This window comes from Mastomys coucha, unplaced genomic scaffold (assembly GCF_008632895.1).
Source record: "Mastomys coucha isolate ucsf_1 unplaced genomic scaffold, UCSF_Mcou_1 pScaffold23, whole genome shotgun sequence".
Classification (NCBI taxonomy): Eukaryota; Metazoa; Chordata; class Mammalia; order Rodentia; family Muridae; genus Mastomys; species Mastomys coucha.
In genome coordinates this window covers 48,472,699-48,490,686 of record NW_022196906.1, presented here as the reverse complement: position 1 = coordinate 48,490,686, position 17,988 = coordinate 48,472,699, and the positions used below count along the sequence as shown (strand labels likewise).

Here is a 17,988-nt window from a genome sequence, read left to right as displayed (position 1 = left end):
AGCTAGAAGATTCTGGGCAGATGTCATACAGACCCTACGAGAACACAAATGCCAGCCCAGGCTACTATGTCCAGCAAGACTCTCAATTACCATAGATGGAGAAAACAAGATATTCCACGACAAAACAGAATTTACACAATATCTTTCCACAAATCCAGCCCTACAAAGGATAATAGATGAAAAACTTTAACATAAGGAGCAAAACTACACCCTAGAAGAAGCAAGAAGGTAAGATTTCAACGAATCCACACAAATTTAATTCCACCTCTTACAACAAAAACAACAGGAAGTGACAATTACTTTTGTTAATATCTTAATATGAAAATTAATATTATCAATATATCCTAATCGATTGAAATCCAAAAATATGAAGAATTAGAAATTTGTTGATTGTCATCCAATGGTCTCTCTCATTTGGAAAATAGGTCCAACATTGTATAATCTATATACACTTTCAGCTTGTTTGTTTGTGACAGTGTCTAGCTGTGTACAACATAAGGGTCTTGAAATCTTGCTTCTCCTATCTCAGCCTCTCTATTAGTAGTATTGTTTATTTCATGTCTTTACACTATACTATGGTTTTCAGAACAGCTTATATATTTCAAAAGTATTTATATACCCAAGAGAAACATAGACGATTAACTAGGGAGATTGCTTGTAAGAGAACAACAAAGAGTGAGACTGAATGCTTTGCTTGATGTTTGTAACTCTTGTATCAAGTTTGAAGAAGAGGACTTTATAAGTTATTCTTTCTCTGAGATGAATGCTTTTCCAAATTATCACAGCTAATGAACCAAATTCTTATCCTCACCTAATGTCTGTGCCACCCTCCAAGCAGAACCATTGTTCATTGAAACACTTGGTGAATGATTTTATGGATAGACCATCTTAATACCTACACCATTTCTTAAATGAATGTAACCTGTTCTCTGTGTGCTGAGAATAATTCACTCACTTAAGTCAAATAGCTTTGACCATAGCAGGAAGTCTGTACCCAAAAATCAAGCCTACAATTCATTTCTTGGTGCAGCAGAGCTATCAACTCTCAGTTTAGCTATGATGGAGGTAAAATCCTTTGGTGATGTGAGAGTCATTGAAGAACAGCCTCATTACAATGAAATCCAATGTCTAAAAATTGTTCTTATTTTGGGCTTTTACCATAGTAAGAGTCAAGATTTTAAACTCTACTAAATGCAAAACAAACAAACAAAAAGACTTTATATATTCATGTTCATTTAAGAAAATACTAGTAATGATGTATTATTTTTAAGTATACAGTTAATATGTTTGGAGTTATTTAAAATTTATATTGAGAAAAATGTATGTATTTTCAGTATTGCTGTAGACGAGCATCTACATAAGACTGTTAAACTGATTGTTGTGTTATATCAAACAAGTTTTATAATACTTATTTTTCTTGTTATAATATTTTATAAATTTTAAGGAATATGACAAAAAAGATATTGTAGGTATTGAAGGGGGGTCTCTGGGAGGAGTGGGGGTACAAAAGGGAAACAAGAATGTGATTTAATTCTATTTACTTAAAATATGTTTTTAAGTGTTAACAAATTCAGATAAATTGAAATCATGTAACTTTTCTCATCTTAATGCAATAAAAGTTTAAAAAAAAAGAAAATTAGAATATTTCTAAGCCTAACTTATGTAAAAATATTCTGTGTCTAGAATCTATTAATAATCTATATATTTTATACATAGCTAGGGTAGTAGCCCCTCATTCTCATAGTTACAAGGAGACTAGAAGTAATATATTTTACTCAATATTTGGATTTGAACATTGACTTTTCCATTTACTGATAAAGACATATCTCTATAAAATGCCTATTCTAAAATGCTTCCAGTATTGAATACCAAATACTGGGCTGAGGAGAGAGATAGCTCAGTGAGTAAAATCATTAGCCCTGTAATAAGCCTGACAGCCTGACTTTGAGCCCCAGATGCCATGAAAAGCCATATGTGGACGCTCAAATCTATAACCCTAGCATGTCTGTGGTGGGATAGGAGGTCGAGACAGGAGAATCAGCTAGAAGCTTGTTTAGGCAGCACAGCAACACAAACAAGAGACCTTGCCTCAGAAGCAAAGTAGGAGGAGAGAACTGACTGCTCCCAGCCTGTCCTGACTTCTGCATATGCACGGCAGTGTGCTGCTGGGCCCTCTACCAAGGAGTCAGTGAGTAGCAAGGGAAGTTGGAGCACCAGCTGTTCTTTATGAGTCTCTTATACCTCTTGTTGTGTAGAGGACACAGGACGTAGTTAGTGTTTACCTTTAAGAAAATTTTAATTTAATTGAAAAAGAAATTATTAATAGCTAGGTGTGGTGGCACATGCTTGTAATTCTAGCACTTGGACGGTAGAAGCTGGAGGATCAGGAAATTTGAGATAATCATTGGTTACATAATCAGTTCTGGGGTATACTGAGCCACATGGGACTCTGTCTCAAAACAAAAGAGAAAGTATTAGTAAAAGATAACAGTTTAAGGCAAGAGGAAGTATTCATGTGTTGTTCAGTTGATTGCTAAAAATACGGCACTAGAAGTGTTCTAGAACAGCAGAGAGATCAGATGAGGATGAGTATGGACAGTCTGCTGAAGACTGGGCTTGCTTTGTTCTGGATGAATAGGGAAGATTTGGAAAGATGATACCTTTGTTTTTTCCTGTGTGAAAATAAGTGTGGATATAGGAAAATACATATATAAAACTTGTTCTAGACATAGTAGGAAACCATTTTGGGTTCTTGGTGTAGAGAAGGTCTCAGCTGTACTATATATATGGTACTCTAAATTCATCTGCTTTTATCTTCTGGTAGTGGAGGCTAAATGAGATCTGACCTGGTTAATATTTGGATGGGACAAAGTCTGCAAACTTAGTATCATAGAGTTATAGTTGTAGTTGGATAGTGCACTAGAGGTCAGCTACTGTTAATTAGCCATTGGATGTTTTAGTCCAGTCTATTTTATGTTGTCATCTGTTGTCTGACCACCAGTAAGGGAACGGATTCTGACACAGATCATGCTGTATATAGATTAATGTTGCTATTAAGTTGAAATTGAATGTATTTTCACAAATTGTCTTGGCAAGTTAGTTCTACTTAGAGTAAGTCTCATATTCTTGGCACAGAGTGCCACAGATAATCAAAGATAATCAAGGTTTTATAAACCCTGGGTTTTCTTTCCCCCTTAGGAAAAATTTGTTTCATATCTGAGCACAAGTTTTTCTTCTATCTGAATGTGTGTGTGTGTCATTGTGTGTATGTACAGAGGCCAGAGGAAGGCATCGGTTGTCATCCTCTGCCATTATCCACCCTCTTTCCTGAGGGATCTTCGACTGAACCTGGAGTTAGGCTGGTGGCCAACAGTCTGACAGTCCTGCTTCTGTCCTCCTCCGTTCCTGATGCATTGCTACCACCACACCTGGCATTACACAGGATTGGGATCCTCCTGAGTACTGGGATTATAGGTGTGGACTACCACACTTTACTTTTCCCACACCATTAGATACAAAACATAAATTATACTACATAGATAGCAAGTTTCTTAATTTGGTTTCTCTAAGCGTGCTATTTCCTTTTAAAAAATTTAATGACAGAATTTAAGATTTTGGAATTTAGGACTTTGTTACATACTAGGCAGACACGCTTTCACTGAGCTGTCTTCTAGCCCTTTTTATTTTGAGATAGTCTCACTAAATTGCTCAGGCATGCCTTGAACCTGTTACTGTCCTGCCTTGGCCTCCCATGTAGCTGCTCAGGCAGGTCTTGAAAATTTTACTGTCCTGTCTTAACCTCCTGGTTGGCTGCCATCAGCAGCTTGCCTTGTTCCTGGAAGTGTTCGTGAGCCCTAAAAGATCACCAAGGAGCCGACTCTGATGCAGTCACATTAGGGTCTCTATTACAAACTGGAGTTTGGGCTTACTCACTGCCAACTCATAGGATGGTTTGATGAAGCAGCCCTGAACTCTAATCCGGACAAGGTTTTATAGAAAATGGAAGTAAGGGAGGGCCCAGGGGTCCAGCCTGGCAAGCATCTAATTGAATGTCTATTGTAAGCTGACAGGTGGGTGCTCTGAAGCAAGACCATATACAATCACGAACAGTCTGAAAGTACCTCTGAAACAATCAGACTAATCTTTGATTAACTATTACTAGGAAGTAGCTAGGGAGTAATTCTGGCCAAGGACAAGACGTGGGGTCCTTCCTGGTACTTGGGTGCAGCTTGGTTCAGCTGTGGGGCAAGTTTTCAGGCCTTTTTTTTTTTTTTTTTTTTTTAAAGAGATGGAGTCTGGTCCCAAGATGGAGTAGATTTGGCCTCTCAGCCTTTGTTTTTGAAAACTAGACATTGGTCTAGTTTTAGTTTAGTCACTGTGGTATTCCCCTTGGCTTGGGGTTTCAGTCTTGCATTATGGCCTGCATTATTTGGCCTTTATGATGAGTTTATTAACTATTGCTGTTTGTTTGTATTGAGAGTGTTTTTTTAAAGGCTTTTGTCTTTAGTATTTAACTGCTATAATTATTTCTTTGATAAATGGAGTCGCTAGCTATTGAAACTAGAGCTTTGCATACACTAGGCAACCGTTCTCTAGACTGGGTCCTCCTGGTTGATTTTCTTGATATTTTCAAGGAGCCATGTTTCATTGAACCTTTTGTTTCTCCCTTGTTTCTTTGTTTTTATTTTATTGATTTGTCTGCTTTTATCTTTATTTCCTAACTTTTGCTTACTTTGGAATTTCTTTTTTAAATTAATTCTTCTGTCATATATTTTATCCTGACCTAAGTTTCCCCTCCCTCCTGTCGTCAGTCCCCCCTCGCTCTCTGTTCCTCTTCCCCTAGATCCACTTTCCCCCTAGTTCTCTTGGGGGAAACAGGGATATCACCCAAACATGGCATATCAAGTTTCAGTGAGACGAGGCAGCTCCCTAATATTAAGTCTGAATGAGGCAAACTCGCAGGAGGAAAAGTGTAACTTTAACTTTTCCAACCTTATTTTTAGTGATGGTTCTTAAACACTTTAACCTTACTTGTACCCCACCACCCACCAGAGGTAGTGGAAAAGAAAGGATACGGGGTGGAGTTGGGGCTTGGGGGTAGTATGGACCTGTTTAGAAAGTTTCTTTGGAGCAACTTCTGTCTGTGTTGTCTGGAAATCGGCAGTTCAATTCACAGGTTAGCAGGCAGCAGCAGCTCGATCCACTTGCAAACACTTCACGGAGATATACTAGCAGTCCAGTTTGATAGAGTCAGGTTACAACAGTGGTGACATGACCTAGCAGAGACAGCTAGGCCTCAGCCTCAGCTGGAGTCAGCAGGAGGGACCAGGAGAAGTTCTCGGCTGTGCCTCCCTCACAAGGGTTGCACAGCTAGCTGTACCAGCAAGCCAGGCTCTCTCTGTGTCACTCCCTGTATTCCTATTTATACCCTCCAAACATCACATGTCCTCCATGTGCCCTGCCTCAGCATGTGCGTCCAATCAGCCTGAATCTGCAGAAGTGTCAAGAAGCTGCAGCATACCACCAGACATTTTTTGATGCCTTTCTCTCTATGATGTCCTGGCAAATGCAGCTCAACTATGCAGTGAAAGGCGGAGCAGTGCATGCATGTTGTTAGCAAAGAATCCTTCATCTTGTGTCCTTTCTGAACTGAATTCTCTAGAAGAGTAGTCATTGGTCTTAACCACTGAGCCATCTGTCCAGCCCTCCCAAGGTTTTGTTTTTGTTTTGATTTATTTTTATATGTATATGCAGTGTGTGCATGTGAGCTTGTGCACAGGTGTGTGCTCAGGTGCTCACAAAAGCTACAACTGCAGCTCTCTGCATTTTCTAAAAAGATTTATCTTATGTATATGAATACATGGTCACTGTCTTCAGACATACCAGAAGAAGGCATGGGGTCCCATTACAGATGCTTGTAAGCTACCATGTGGTTGCTGGAAATTGAACTCATGACCTCTGGAAGAGCAGTCAGTGTTCTTAACCCCTGAGCCATCTCAAGCCCCACTCTCTGCATTTCTTACAAGTAGCTGGGCATATCTGAGAGAGAGGGAGATCTCTACTGTGCCTGCTGGTCAGAGTCTCTTCCTGGTAGTTCTTTACTGCTGCAGTAGAGCTGGAAAGGGGCCTTCCAGTGTCCTGCAGGTTTCAGCTGTCTCAGACATGGGAATATTTGTTTATCTCCCGAATCTCAGAAGCTTGAGAAAACCCTCTGAAACTCCCACATCCTATTTTGAGGGATACTGCATTGAGTTCTTGTGTATCTTTACTGCCTGTACGTGCTCTATCAAGTAGTGAAAGGACGTTAACATATCTTAACTGTAATTGTGAGTTTGTGTATTTTTCCTTCAAGTTTTTAAAAATTTTACCTCATGTATTTAAAAAAATCTGTTGTTTGTTTTGGGCACATATATATCTAACTTGAAGTCAAGGGTATCAATCAAAGATCAGGCCTTGTCAGGGTTTGGGGGCAGATCTTTTCTCGCTTGTCCTAGTTCCTGGTGGCACCAGGAGCTGCTCCAGTCCTTTGAGTCTTTAGAATCTTGAGCCATTTGAGTTTCAGAGCTCCATGATAGAAGGATTCTGGGCTTTGTGTTTATTTCTGTCTATATTAAGTGTAACATGGTCTGTAAAATTCCTGCCATTTGTACTTATCCTTTTTTCTCTTTTGTTATTTGTAAGTTCCCCTAGTTACTTCCTTTACTAATCATGAGTCAGAAGAGCAAGAAGTTGGCATATGCTTTCTTAGTCCTCAAAATTAGTTTTTTCGAAGCTGTTGGGTAAAGGCCAGCTTACCCCCCTCCCACCTCCCCACCACCCACCATAGCAGATACTGAAAAGATTTGAATATCTTTATGTAGATGGAGAGGTAGACAGAGAGGACATTGAAAATGTTGGGCAGGGAATCCAAATGATTAGTCTGTGTGATGGTTTATAGTGTGTGTGCACTGAGCAAAGAGTATGCTGAGGTCAGCTAAATATGCTTAGACTATAGCTAGAGATGGGGTTCTGTATAAGCCAAAGAAGAGGAACAGGCTTAGGAGTTGGTTGAATATGGATATGAAGATATGATGCTGAGGTTTCTAATGCGATTATGGTTTTGGTATGGCAAGATACTTGGAAGGTATTTATGATTAATTTGGAGATATATAAAAATGTGGGGTTACTGTAATTTTAGGCTTCTAGGTGTGGCTTAAGTCATTATTCTATAGGTAATTGTAAATAAATTAGCAAGACCTGGGGGTCATGGGGATGATGCATGGGGATGATGCATGGCGATGCAGCACTTGAGAGGCAGAGGCAGGTGGAACTTTGTGAGTTCAAGGACAGCCTGGTTATTTAGTGAATTCAGGACAGCTAGAGGTATGAAGAGGGTCCCTATCACAACCCCACATTATATAGCAATGGATATTTGGAATTGATTATTATAAAGACATAACTAAATGTTAATAGATTTGTACACACATTGGTAAATGTTTACCCTAATTATCATGAAAAGATTCTGTTCAGCCAACTGTTTATAAAGACATTTAAAAATGGTCATATTTTAATATTAAGTTATGATTTTGTCTGAATATCACTTATGTTAGTATTTAAAACATAAACTTTTGAATCTCTGCCAGTGATGCTAGATTTATTCATTCATCAAGTATGTTGGGGCACTTCTGGACAACTATGATTAAATAAGCCACGATTGGAGATAGAGTGGTTTCACATGTACTTCTGTTACTAAAAGCAAGCTTTTAGAGTAGGAACTGTGTAACATGTAATTTCCTTTCTCTCATTAACTCATTGATTTGTTTATCTACCAATGTTTAATTTTCATCAGTGACCCACTGTGTGTAAGTTGTGACACAGTGGAAGAATAAGTGTGCACAGTGTTCCAGATGCTATGAGTATTAAAATGAATTGACATGGGAGTAGGTCCAACCCTCAAGTGTGTGTCTGTGAGGCATATAAATATGTACACCCAGCATGTAATAGCTGACAAGAGAGGCCATCTCAGGATTTGAAACTAAGCTGACTTTGATGTAGGCAGCTTCTTGAATTTCTTGATTAAGACCTCATTGAAGAGCATGTCTGAGGCTGAGTTGTGTCTGCAGGTTAAGTTGCAAGCTCTGGTCTGAATGGTCATTGTGTACCTGCCCCAGTTCTAAGTGTTTCATAAACGTTTACTCACTTAATCTTTCCAACAACCCTAACAGGAAGGTAATATTATTATCCATGCCTTAGAGCTGAGGAGAGTAAAGTTAACATTTCAAGAAATGGCTCCATTTTCTCTGGAAACTCCAGACATAATCTGTTCCTAGCCTATACAAGCTTTTAGGGAATATCTGCATTTTCTGACTTCTGGCCACTTTTCTCCATCTTAGAAGTCAGTCAGTATGTGTTCTACAACTCTCTGTATATCTCCTTTCACCTCCTTCATAGAAGACTTAGCAATTACAGTGGCCTGCATGAGTAATCCAGGGTGACCCTCCCCATCTCAGCAGTTTGAAGTTTCTCCATGTAATAATGGATTGCAAATAGGAATTATGATGTAGACATCCTTGAGAGAAACAGACCTATTATCCTGATTATCACAGCAAGCTAATTGTACTGTTAAAATGAGATGTGAAAATTAACTGAAGTACTTTTAGATTCTAAAATTCTTAGGTGACAATTTTTTTTATTTTGGGACATCTCACATAGCCAAGTCTGACCTTGAACTACTGCCTCTACCCCACCCTAGGTGCTGGAATTTTAGGCATATATCACTACACCTTGTCTATGCTAAGCATTTAAAAAAAGTTTGGTTTTGTGAATATAGTTGGTTTATAAAAAGCTGCCATGTTTTTTGGCTCATTTTAAGATTTATCAATTTACTTTTTTTAAAATTGAAAGTAGGTCTTGTGTGTATGTGTGTGAAAATCTTTTCCACTCTGAGGGGCTGCCATTTTTTTTCCTATTGATGGTATTAGTTGCCTTACAGAAGCTTTTCAGTTTCATGAGGTCCCATTTATTAATTGTTGATCTTATTGCCTGAGCTTTTTGTGGTCTGTTGAGGAAGTTGTCTCCTGTGCCAGTGCAGTCAAGGCTCCTCTCCATCTTCTCGTCTATCATATTCAGTGTATCTGGCTTTATATTGAGGTCTTTGATCTGTTTGGACTTGAGTTTTATGCAGGGTGATAGATATGATTTTGTTGAAGATGCTTTTTTTCCTCCAATGTATATATTGGAGGCTTCTTTGATTAAAAAGAAATCAGGTGTGTGGATTTATATCTGAGTCTTTCATTCAATTCCATTGATTAATCTGTCTATTTGTCTGTCTGTCTGTTTTACTTATTCACTTTACTTATTCACTTTATATTGTACTCATTGCACCCTTCCATGATCCTTCCCCCATTCCCCCTCCCCTTCTCCTCTGAGTGGGTCAGAGCCTCCTGGATATCCCCTCACCTTGGCACATCCAGTCACTGCAGGGCTGGATGCATCATCTCCCATGAGGGCTAGACAAGGCAGCTTAGTTAGAATATATCCCACAGGCAACAGCTTTAGGGATAGACTCCCTCCAGTTGTTCAGGACCCACATGAAAACCAAGCTGAACATCTGCTACATATGTGTGGTGAGGCCTAGGTCTAGCCCATGTATGTTCTTTGGTTGGTGGTTCAGATTCTGAGAGCCCCAAGGTCCAGGTTAGTTGACTGTTGGTCTTCTTGTGGAGTTCCTATGCCCCTCAGGGCCTTCTTCCTGCTCTTCCATAAGAGTCCCCAAGCTCCATCCACTGTTTGGGTGTGTGTGTCTACATCTGTCTGAGTCAGCTGCTGCATGGAGCTTCTCAGAGGACAGCCATGCTAGAGTCCTGTCCGCAAGCATAACAGAGTACCATTACATAACAGTGCCAGGGACTGGTGCTTGCCCATGGCGTAGGTCTCCTACGCCATGGCATGGTTATTGGTTGGCCATTACCTCAGTCTCTGTTCCATATCACCCCACCCTCTGCATTTCTTTGTTTGTTCTACTTATTCTTGTATTTCTTGCATTTCTTGTAGACAGGATAAATTTAGGGTCCAAAGTCTTATGGGTAGGTTGGTGTCCCTATCACTCCACTGGGACTCCTGCCTGGCCACAGTGGGTGGCCCTTTCAGGTTCTGTATCCCCAATGCTGTGAGTCACAGCAAAGGTCACCTGCATTGATTCTTGGGTTCCTCCCTTACCCCAGGTTTCTGTCTCATCCTGGAGATGCTGGCCACCTCTGTCATTTGCAGATTCCCATTCATTCTTATAGCCATCTGGTCATCTCTCCTGTCCCTCCCAACACCTGATCCTGATCCTCCCCATCCTCCTCCCCATCCTTTCTCCCTCCTAGTTCCCTCCCTACGTCTGCCTCTTATGACTATTTTACTCCTCCTTCTAAGTGAGATTCAAGCATTCTTGCTTGTGCCTTTCTTCTTGTTCAGCTTCTTTGGGTCTGTGGAGTGTAGGATTGCTATCCTGTACTTTATGGCTAATATCTACTTATAAGTGAGTACATACCGTACATGTTCTTTTGGGATTGGGTTAACTCACTCAGGATGGCATTCTCAAGTTCCATCCATTTGCCTGCAAAATTCATGATGACTTTGTTTTTAATAGCTGAATAGTATTCCATTGTGCAAATATACCATGTTTTCTTTATCTATTCTTCAGTTGAGGGAGATCTACAACCTGTCTGTCTGTTTCTATGCCTATACCATTTAGTTTTTATTACTATTGCTTTGTAGTATAGCTTGAAATCAGGGATGGTGATATCTCTGGAAATTCATTTGTTGCACAGGATTGTTGTAGCTATCTTGGGTTTTTTGTTTTGCTGTATGAAGTTGAGGATTGTTCTTCCAAGGTATGTAAATAATTGTGTTTGAGTTATGATGGGGATTGCATTGAATCTGTAGATTGCCTTTGGTAAGATGGTCATTTTTACTACACTAATCCTACCCAGGCATGAGTATGGGAGATCTTTTCACTTCCTGATATATTTTCCAATGATTTGAAGTTTTTATCAAACAGGTCTTTAACTTGCTTGGTTAGAGTTACCCCAAGATATTTTATATTATTTGTGGCTATTGTGAAGATTGTTTCCCTGATTTTTTTCTGGGATAGGGCTAATTTCCAAAATATATAAAGAACTTAAGAAACTAGCCATCAACAAACCAAATAATCCAATTTAAAAAATGGGGTACAGATCTAAACAGAGAATTCTCAACAGAGGAATCTCATATTGGCTGAGAAGCACTCAAAGAAATGTTCAATATCCCTCGCTATCAGGGAAATGCAAGTCAAAATGACTGTGAGATTCCATCTTATCTGTCAGAATGGCTAAGATAAAAACCCTAGTGACAGTTCCTGCTGGGATGCTGTGGAGCAAGGGGAGCACTCCTCCACTGCAGTGAGTGTACAAACCCGCACAGCCACTCTGGAGGTCAACATGGCATTTCTCAGAATTGACCTACCTCAAGGTCCAGCTGTACCACTTTTGGGTATATACTCTAAGGATACTCTATCCTACCACAAGGACACTTGCTCAACTATGTTCATAACAACTTTATTCATAATAGCCAGAAACTGGAAACAACTCAGATGCCCATTAACTGAAGAATGGATAAAAAATGTGGTACATTTACATAATGGAATATTACTCAGCTTTTAAAAACAATGACATCATGAAATATGCAGGCAAATGGATAGAACTAGAAAAAAAATCAAATGGATAGAACTAGAAAAAAAGAAAACATCCTGAGTGAGGTAATCCAGACTCAGAAAGACAAACATATGAATATTATCTGTAATGTAAAGGACAACCATGCTAAAATTCACAGACTCAGAGAAGGTAAGTAACAAGGAGGGCTTAAAAAAGGACAAAGGATCTCCCTGGGAAGGGGAAATAAAATCAATTTCTCTGGTGGACTGAAGGCAGGAGGGGTTGGGAACAAGGAGGGATCTGGTAGGGACTGGGGGAGAGGAAGAAAATCCTGGGAGAAACAACTGGAATTGTGGGGACATTTCAGGGTAAGTTAGAAATGTAGTGCAATGGAATCCACAGGACTAACCTTAGCAAAAAGTCTTCATAATGAGGGATACAGACCCTGAACTGGCCATCTTCTGTAGCCAGGCAAGGCCTCAAGTAGAGGGACTGGGTATCAATCAAGCCACAAAACTTTCTGCCTGTAGTTTGACCTGCTTGCAGAGTATTCTGGGACTGGGGCCTAGCATATTTATCCATCAGAGAGAACAGAGAGACTCCATCCAGTAACCGATGGGAACAGATGCACAGTTCCACAGTCAAACATTAGTGTAGCTCAGAAAGTCCTGCAGAGAGGGAGGAAGGCTAGGAGGAACCATAGGGGTCAGGGACACCACAAGAACATAGCCACAGAATCAACTGGGATTCATGGGCTTGCAGAGATCAGGGAGCCCAGAGGGGTCTGACCTATGTCCTCTGCATATAGCTTGGTTTTCTTGTGGGATTTCTTTTTTTTTTTAAATTAGATATTTTATTTATTTACATTTCAAATGTTATCCCCTTTCCCAATTTCCTCCCCCAGAAACTTCCTATCCCATCTCCCCTCCTCCAGCTTTTATGAGGGTGTACTCCCACCCATCCACCCACTCCTGCCTCCCTGCCCTCACATTCCCCTAGACTGGGGCATCGAGCCTTCACAGGACCAAGGGCCTTTTCTACCATTGATGACTGACTAGGCCATCCTCTGCTGCATATATGGCTGGAGCCATGGGTACCTCCATGTGTACTCCTTGGTGGTTTAGACCCTGGGAACTCTGGTTTGTTGATATTGTTTGTTCTTCCTATGGGGCTGGAAACCCCTTCAGCTCCTTCAGTCCTTTCTCTAACTTCTCCATTTGGACCCCATGATCAGTTTAATGATTGGATGTGAGTATCCACCTGAAAGTGGGAGCAGGGATTTGGGACTGTCTCTGACTCTTTTGCTTGCTTTTGGGACCCTTCTCCTATTAGGTTGTCTCATGCCATGTTTGGTTGATGTCCTGGGGAAGAGGCCTGCTCTTTTCTAAGCAGGAGTGGATCTGGGGGCCAGGGTAGGTGTCAGGGAGAGACTGGGTAGAAGGGAGGGAGGGAGGGGAAATTGTAGTTGAAGGGACAGGACAAAATAAACGGGGGAAAAAGCACAAGAAACATATATAGACGCAGGTACACACACATTTGCACACAGAAATCCCTTAAGAACAAACCTGGAAACACAATCTACACACTTGTGCACACTCTATAGCTGTGAGTCTCTAGTTGTTCTCATCTACTGCAAGAGGAAGCTTCTCTAATATTGGACAAGCAAGATCCAGATCTTTGAGTGTAGTAGAATATCATTAGGAGTCATTTTATTGCTATGTTCCTCTAGCAGAACAGTAGTATTTAGTTTTCTTGTAGGACCCTGGGCTATCATAGCTTTAGGTTCTTGGTCACCTGAGCGGTTTCAGAGGGAGGGTAGGTTCCATCCCATGGAGTAAACATTAAATGCAGTCAGATACTGGTTGGTCCCACAAACTTGGTGCCACTATTGAAGCAGTGTATCTTGCATGCAGATTACCATTGTAGATTGAACAATTTGTAGCTGGATTGGTGTTTCTCCTTTGGTGGGATGCAGTGTGCTTTCCAGTACCATGGACACTAGTCAGTAGGGATGAAGGCTCTAGGTAGCTACCAGCCTGACTTCTCCACATTCACTGACTTGTGTAGGTGTTGTTACCATCCGTCTGTGGAGAACAACTGCAGACCTCCGAGCAGTTTCATTAGGAGGAGGAGTAAATGGAATGCAGTGCTGGAAATCACCTTCTGTTTGGCTTTTCCAAAACTGATTCATTATTTTTTAGTGTCATTGTTCTCATTTTTTCCTTTTAAAGCAGGTTTATTCATTTTTATTTTATGTGTATGCATGTTTTGCTTCTATGTATATATGTGTGTGCCTGGTGTCCCTGGAGACCAGTAGAGAATATAGGATCATCTGGAACTGGAATTACAGACAGTTATGAGCATGCATGTGGATGTTGGAAACTGAACCCAGATCCTCTGCAAGAGCAGCAGTGTCATCCTACAAAAGAAGATTTGTGTCTGATCAATAGATATAATTGTTTACTGACTACAAGCAAACAGGATGATTTTGAAAATATTACAAATGTTTTTCCATCTATTAAAGCCAGGAAAATAAATCTAACATTAACCTTATTTTGGGTGTATGTAAACCTAATCTTTTTATAATATATTTTAACTAATTTTCTTAAAAAATAGGATTACATTTATATAGTTTTTATGTTGCTTTCAGGATAATTAAGCCATTGGATCCTATATTTAAATTTTTATATATTTTTTTTTTTAGATTTTTTTGCATGAATTTTTATTTTTAGGAGATACCACATTAAAATTTATATCATTTATCTTGTTTTTTTTTGGTGCTTTTGAAATTCTTGCTTCACCCATATCACATCAACCTAGTTTTGGTGTTACCCTGCACTGTAATATAAGCTTGCTGGTTGAAATTGAAGTTATTTCTACTGCTGAATGAGTTCCTTGGTTGTAGGTTGAGTGGGATTCTGTACTGGTAAACTCTTGAGTTATCTTGTTGATAGAGAGTTGTGAGGAGGGAATACAAACCCTTAGTTGGAGTTTGTATTTGTTCTTGTGAGAGTCTTGGTTATGTGTTGGAAATAACTGAGGAACTTAGAGAATCACTTATCAGATTACCCTAGACAAGCAGATCAGTCTCTGTGCATGGGACCTAAGCATCAGTGATTGAGGAAGAATCAGTGTACAGCCAAGACTGAAAATTATCAACCCCAGAAATACTACACATACACGCACTCTGCCATTGAGATACACTTCAGCCTTGGAACTCACTGTCTAGTCCAGGTTGCTCTTGAACTCCTGATCCCCCTATCTCAGCATTCTGAGTACTGGAATTAGAGGTTTATTTCACTATGACCCATGTCTTAGGGTTCCTATTGCTGTGACCAAAAGCAACTTGGGTCATATCATGTTACAGGTCTTAGGTCATATTTCAGCACTGAGTGAAACCAGGACAGGAACTCAAGACAGGACCCTGGGAGGCAGTAAGTGAAGCACAGCCATGGAGTAATGGTGCTTACTGGCTTGTTCCTGATGGCTTGCCCAGCCCGCTTTCTTTTATAATCCAGGGCCACCTGCCTGGGGTGGGGGATGGTTCACTGCTCCAATAAGACTAGGCCTTCTCACATCTATCATTAATCAAGAAAATATCCTACAGATTTGTCTAAAGGCCAATCTGATAGAGTCCTTTTCTCAACTGAGGTTCCTCTTTCCAATAACTCTAGCTTATGTCAAATTGACAAAAATTTAACCAGGACACATAGCTTATAGCAGCAACACTTCTTAAACTTTTATATACACATGGATCTGGAGATATTGTTAAAGTGTTGATGCATAGTACACTTTCAAAAAGTACTATCTTGTTGCTGTTGGTCTATTGATATACTTTGAGTAGCAGTCTTTTTTTAAATTTTTTTTTTTTTTTTGTGCTAAGAAATCCTGGCATTTTAGCCTCATAGGTTGTAGATCACAGCTAAGCGCAGATTTCAATAGATAAAACTAACCGAACATCAAAACCACTTGTTGGTGTTTGAGCTAATACTTTAAACCCTGACTCTGGAGTGAATGTATTCACATCAATAAATTCAGCCCTACTTAATCATCCATTTTTATCTCTCATGACTTATTTACCCAGAATTTATCCCAGTACACATGTTTTGGAATTCTACTGATATAAATCAGAAAGGTCCTACACATCCAGTATGGATGCTCTTTCCTCTCAGAGTTGATCTTTAGCTAAGCTTAGATCTAAACTTTGTTATTGTGGGGTTGTGGAGGCAGAGAAAGGCACTACAGATGAGCGCTGAGACATTCAGTTATTGAATGTATTTTATTTAAAAGAGATGGCTTCTTGGTGAGGGTTGGGGGGAGAGACTCCTCCCAGTATGAAGTTTGGGGAGTTTTAAGAGATCCAGAAGTTAGCGTCATGTTTTAATTCAAATATTGTTATGTTAAGAGACAGCCCACCTGTCGCCAGTCAAGATCTCTATATATCATATAAACATATATAAACATCCATATGCCTTACATGTAGGCATCGGGTTAGGTCCTTATCCACATTTGTCTTGGTGAAGACATTGAAATCGCTAAGTGCTTTGAAGCTACAGTATTTATGTTAACATTGTCAGTTTTTCTAAGGTCATAAGGTTGAAAACAGAAATGAGAATGGAAATTTGGTGTATTTCTTTGAGTGTATTAACTGCTGTTGTCAATCATTGATCATGTGGTGAGCTGTAGTATCTGTGACACTACCATGTTGACAGTAGAGTGATAATTTTGTTGACCAATGACATTTTGCATTTGTTGTTTACAGAAACTTATTGGAGAAGTGTTTAACATTGTGAGCCAACAGTCCACTGCTCGACCAGGCTGCATTATTGAACTTGATGCCATAACTGACCAAGTAAAAACATGCTTTTCAATTGGTGATGTTATATGTTGTATTTGATTCTCTTCATTCCAGGATGTTTTCTATGCACATTTTCTAGTTTTAGTGTAATTATCATTTGATAAAACATCCAGTGTCTAGTGATTTCCAAAGTGTGTGGGGGGAAGTCCTACTAATGACTTAGGAGTTACTGCCCTCCAACTGACTCGTATCTGTATCATTATTTCTTATTTAAAGGAAGTTTGAAACTATAACCTCTGTGTCTGTGTGCTGAGGGCAGATACAGTCCAGCTATGCACAGACTCCAGTTGTGGTTTCTCCTTCCATGTTAGCTTTGATTTCAGCTCAGTTGGGCGTTACACAGCGTTTGCTTGCTCGGGCATCAGATTGGGTATTTTTATGAGATTCATCAAAATGCAGATGAATGTAATCTCAGCATATACTCTTTGTATTGACAGTCCTTTGTGTAGTCAGGTGTCCTCTCTTCCTCTTACCTGGGAGGAAGGGAAAGCCCTGCTCCCCAAGGAGTGGTAAAGTCCACTTATCTTTGTACTAGTTATTTCTTTAAGGTGGAGAGAAAACATAGCCATTTAAACAAAAAAGATTACTTTAAGAAAGTAACCATATATTTAAAACAAAGCAAAATTAAGAATAAGACAAACATAGAGTTATTCATAATCTTCTATGGTGCTTGCATTCTTAAGGGATATAAAGATATTTCTACTTATATGGAGAAATTACCACATCAGCTTTTGGTAGCAGAAATGGGACTGCCAGACTCAAGTTACTAGTGATGCCTCCAAGGAAATTGTAATATTTCTGTCCTCAAGTTGCATTAATGTGCTTTAAACCCAACTAGGTACTTCCTTTTTTTCTACTACAGACAGATCTAGAAGAGTGGATTCCCCTCGTTGTTTGGTCTGTTTACCATGGATATTGGTGTGGTCCACTCTCACCTTTATATTTACATGAGATTTGTTTCCCATCTGCTTCTGCTTTTCAGTAGCACAAGGGTGGTAAAGTTCAACCACTGATAGATGATGGCTTTATAAATCTCAAGAACTTAAAACTCAGTATAAGTTTGTTCCCAGTATTTTTTCTGATCTCTGTCTCTGCCTCTCCATCTCCTTTCCCCCTTGCCTCCTCATTTTCTCTTCCCTCTATCAATATTTATGTCAATTCCCTCTTTCCTGCCTGGATCGTTCCCCAATGTTCTTTTGTTTTATGAGAGACAGTGGCTGTGTGGTGGCTGGAACTCACCAATTTCTCAGCCTCCTGACAACTGGGCTGTCGGCTTCTGTGCCATAACTGTGTTCTCTGAGTTCTCTGCTCATGAAGGCATTCTTTAGTTGGTCTCTTTCCTTTGGGACAATGACCTTGTTTTATAAAGAGATTTTATATTCTTATACCTGGATAGACAAAAAATGTTCCAAACTTTGTAATTTCTTTTTTCTTTTTCTTTTTTTTTTTTGGTTTTTCAAGACAGGGTTTCTC

At 39.7% G+C, this 17,988-nt stretch overlaps 1 protein-coding gene across 4 annotated transcripts in view; it reads left to right on the top strand.

Moving 5' to 3' along the window:
- Positions 1-17,988, top strand: part of Dmxl2 (Dmx like 2) — a 143,175-nt gene that overhangs the window by 63,161 nt on the left and 62,026 nt on the right. For all 4 annotated transcript variants that reach the window (XM_031346264.1, XM_031346262.1, XM_031346263.1 and 1 more), the window contains exon 14: positions 16,420-16,509. In XM_031346264.1, the coding sequence (XP_031202124.1) occupies positions 16,420-16,509 (90 nt within the window). The remainder of the gene's footprint in view (positions 1-16,419; positions 16,510-17,988) is intronic.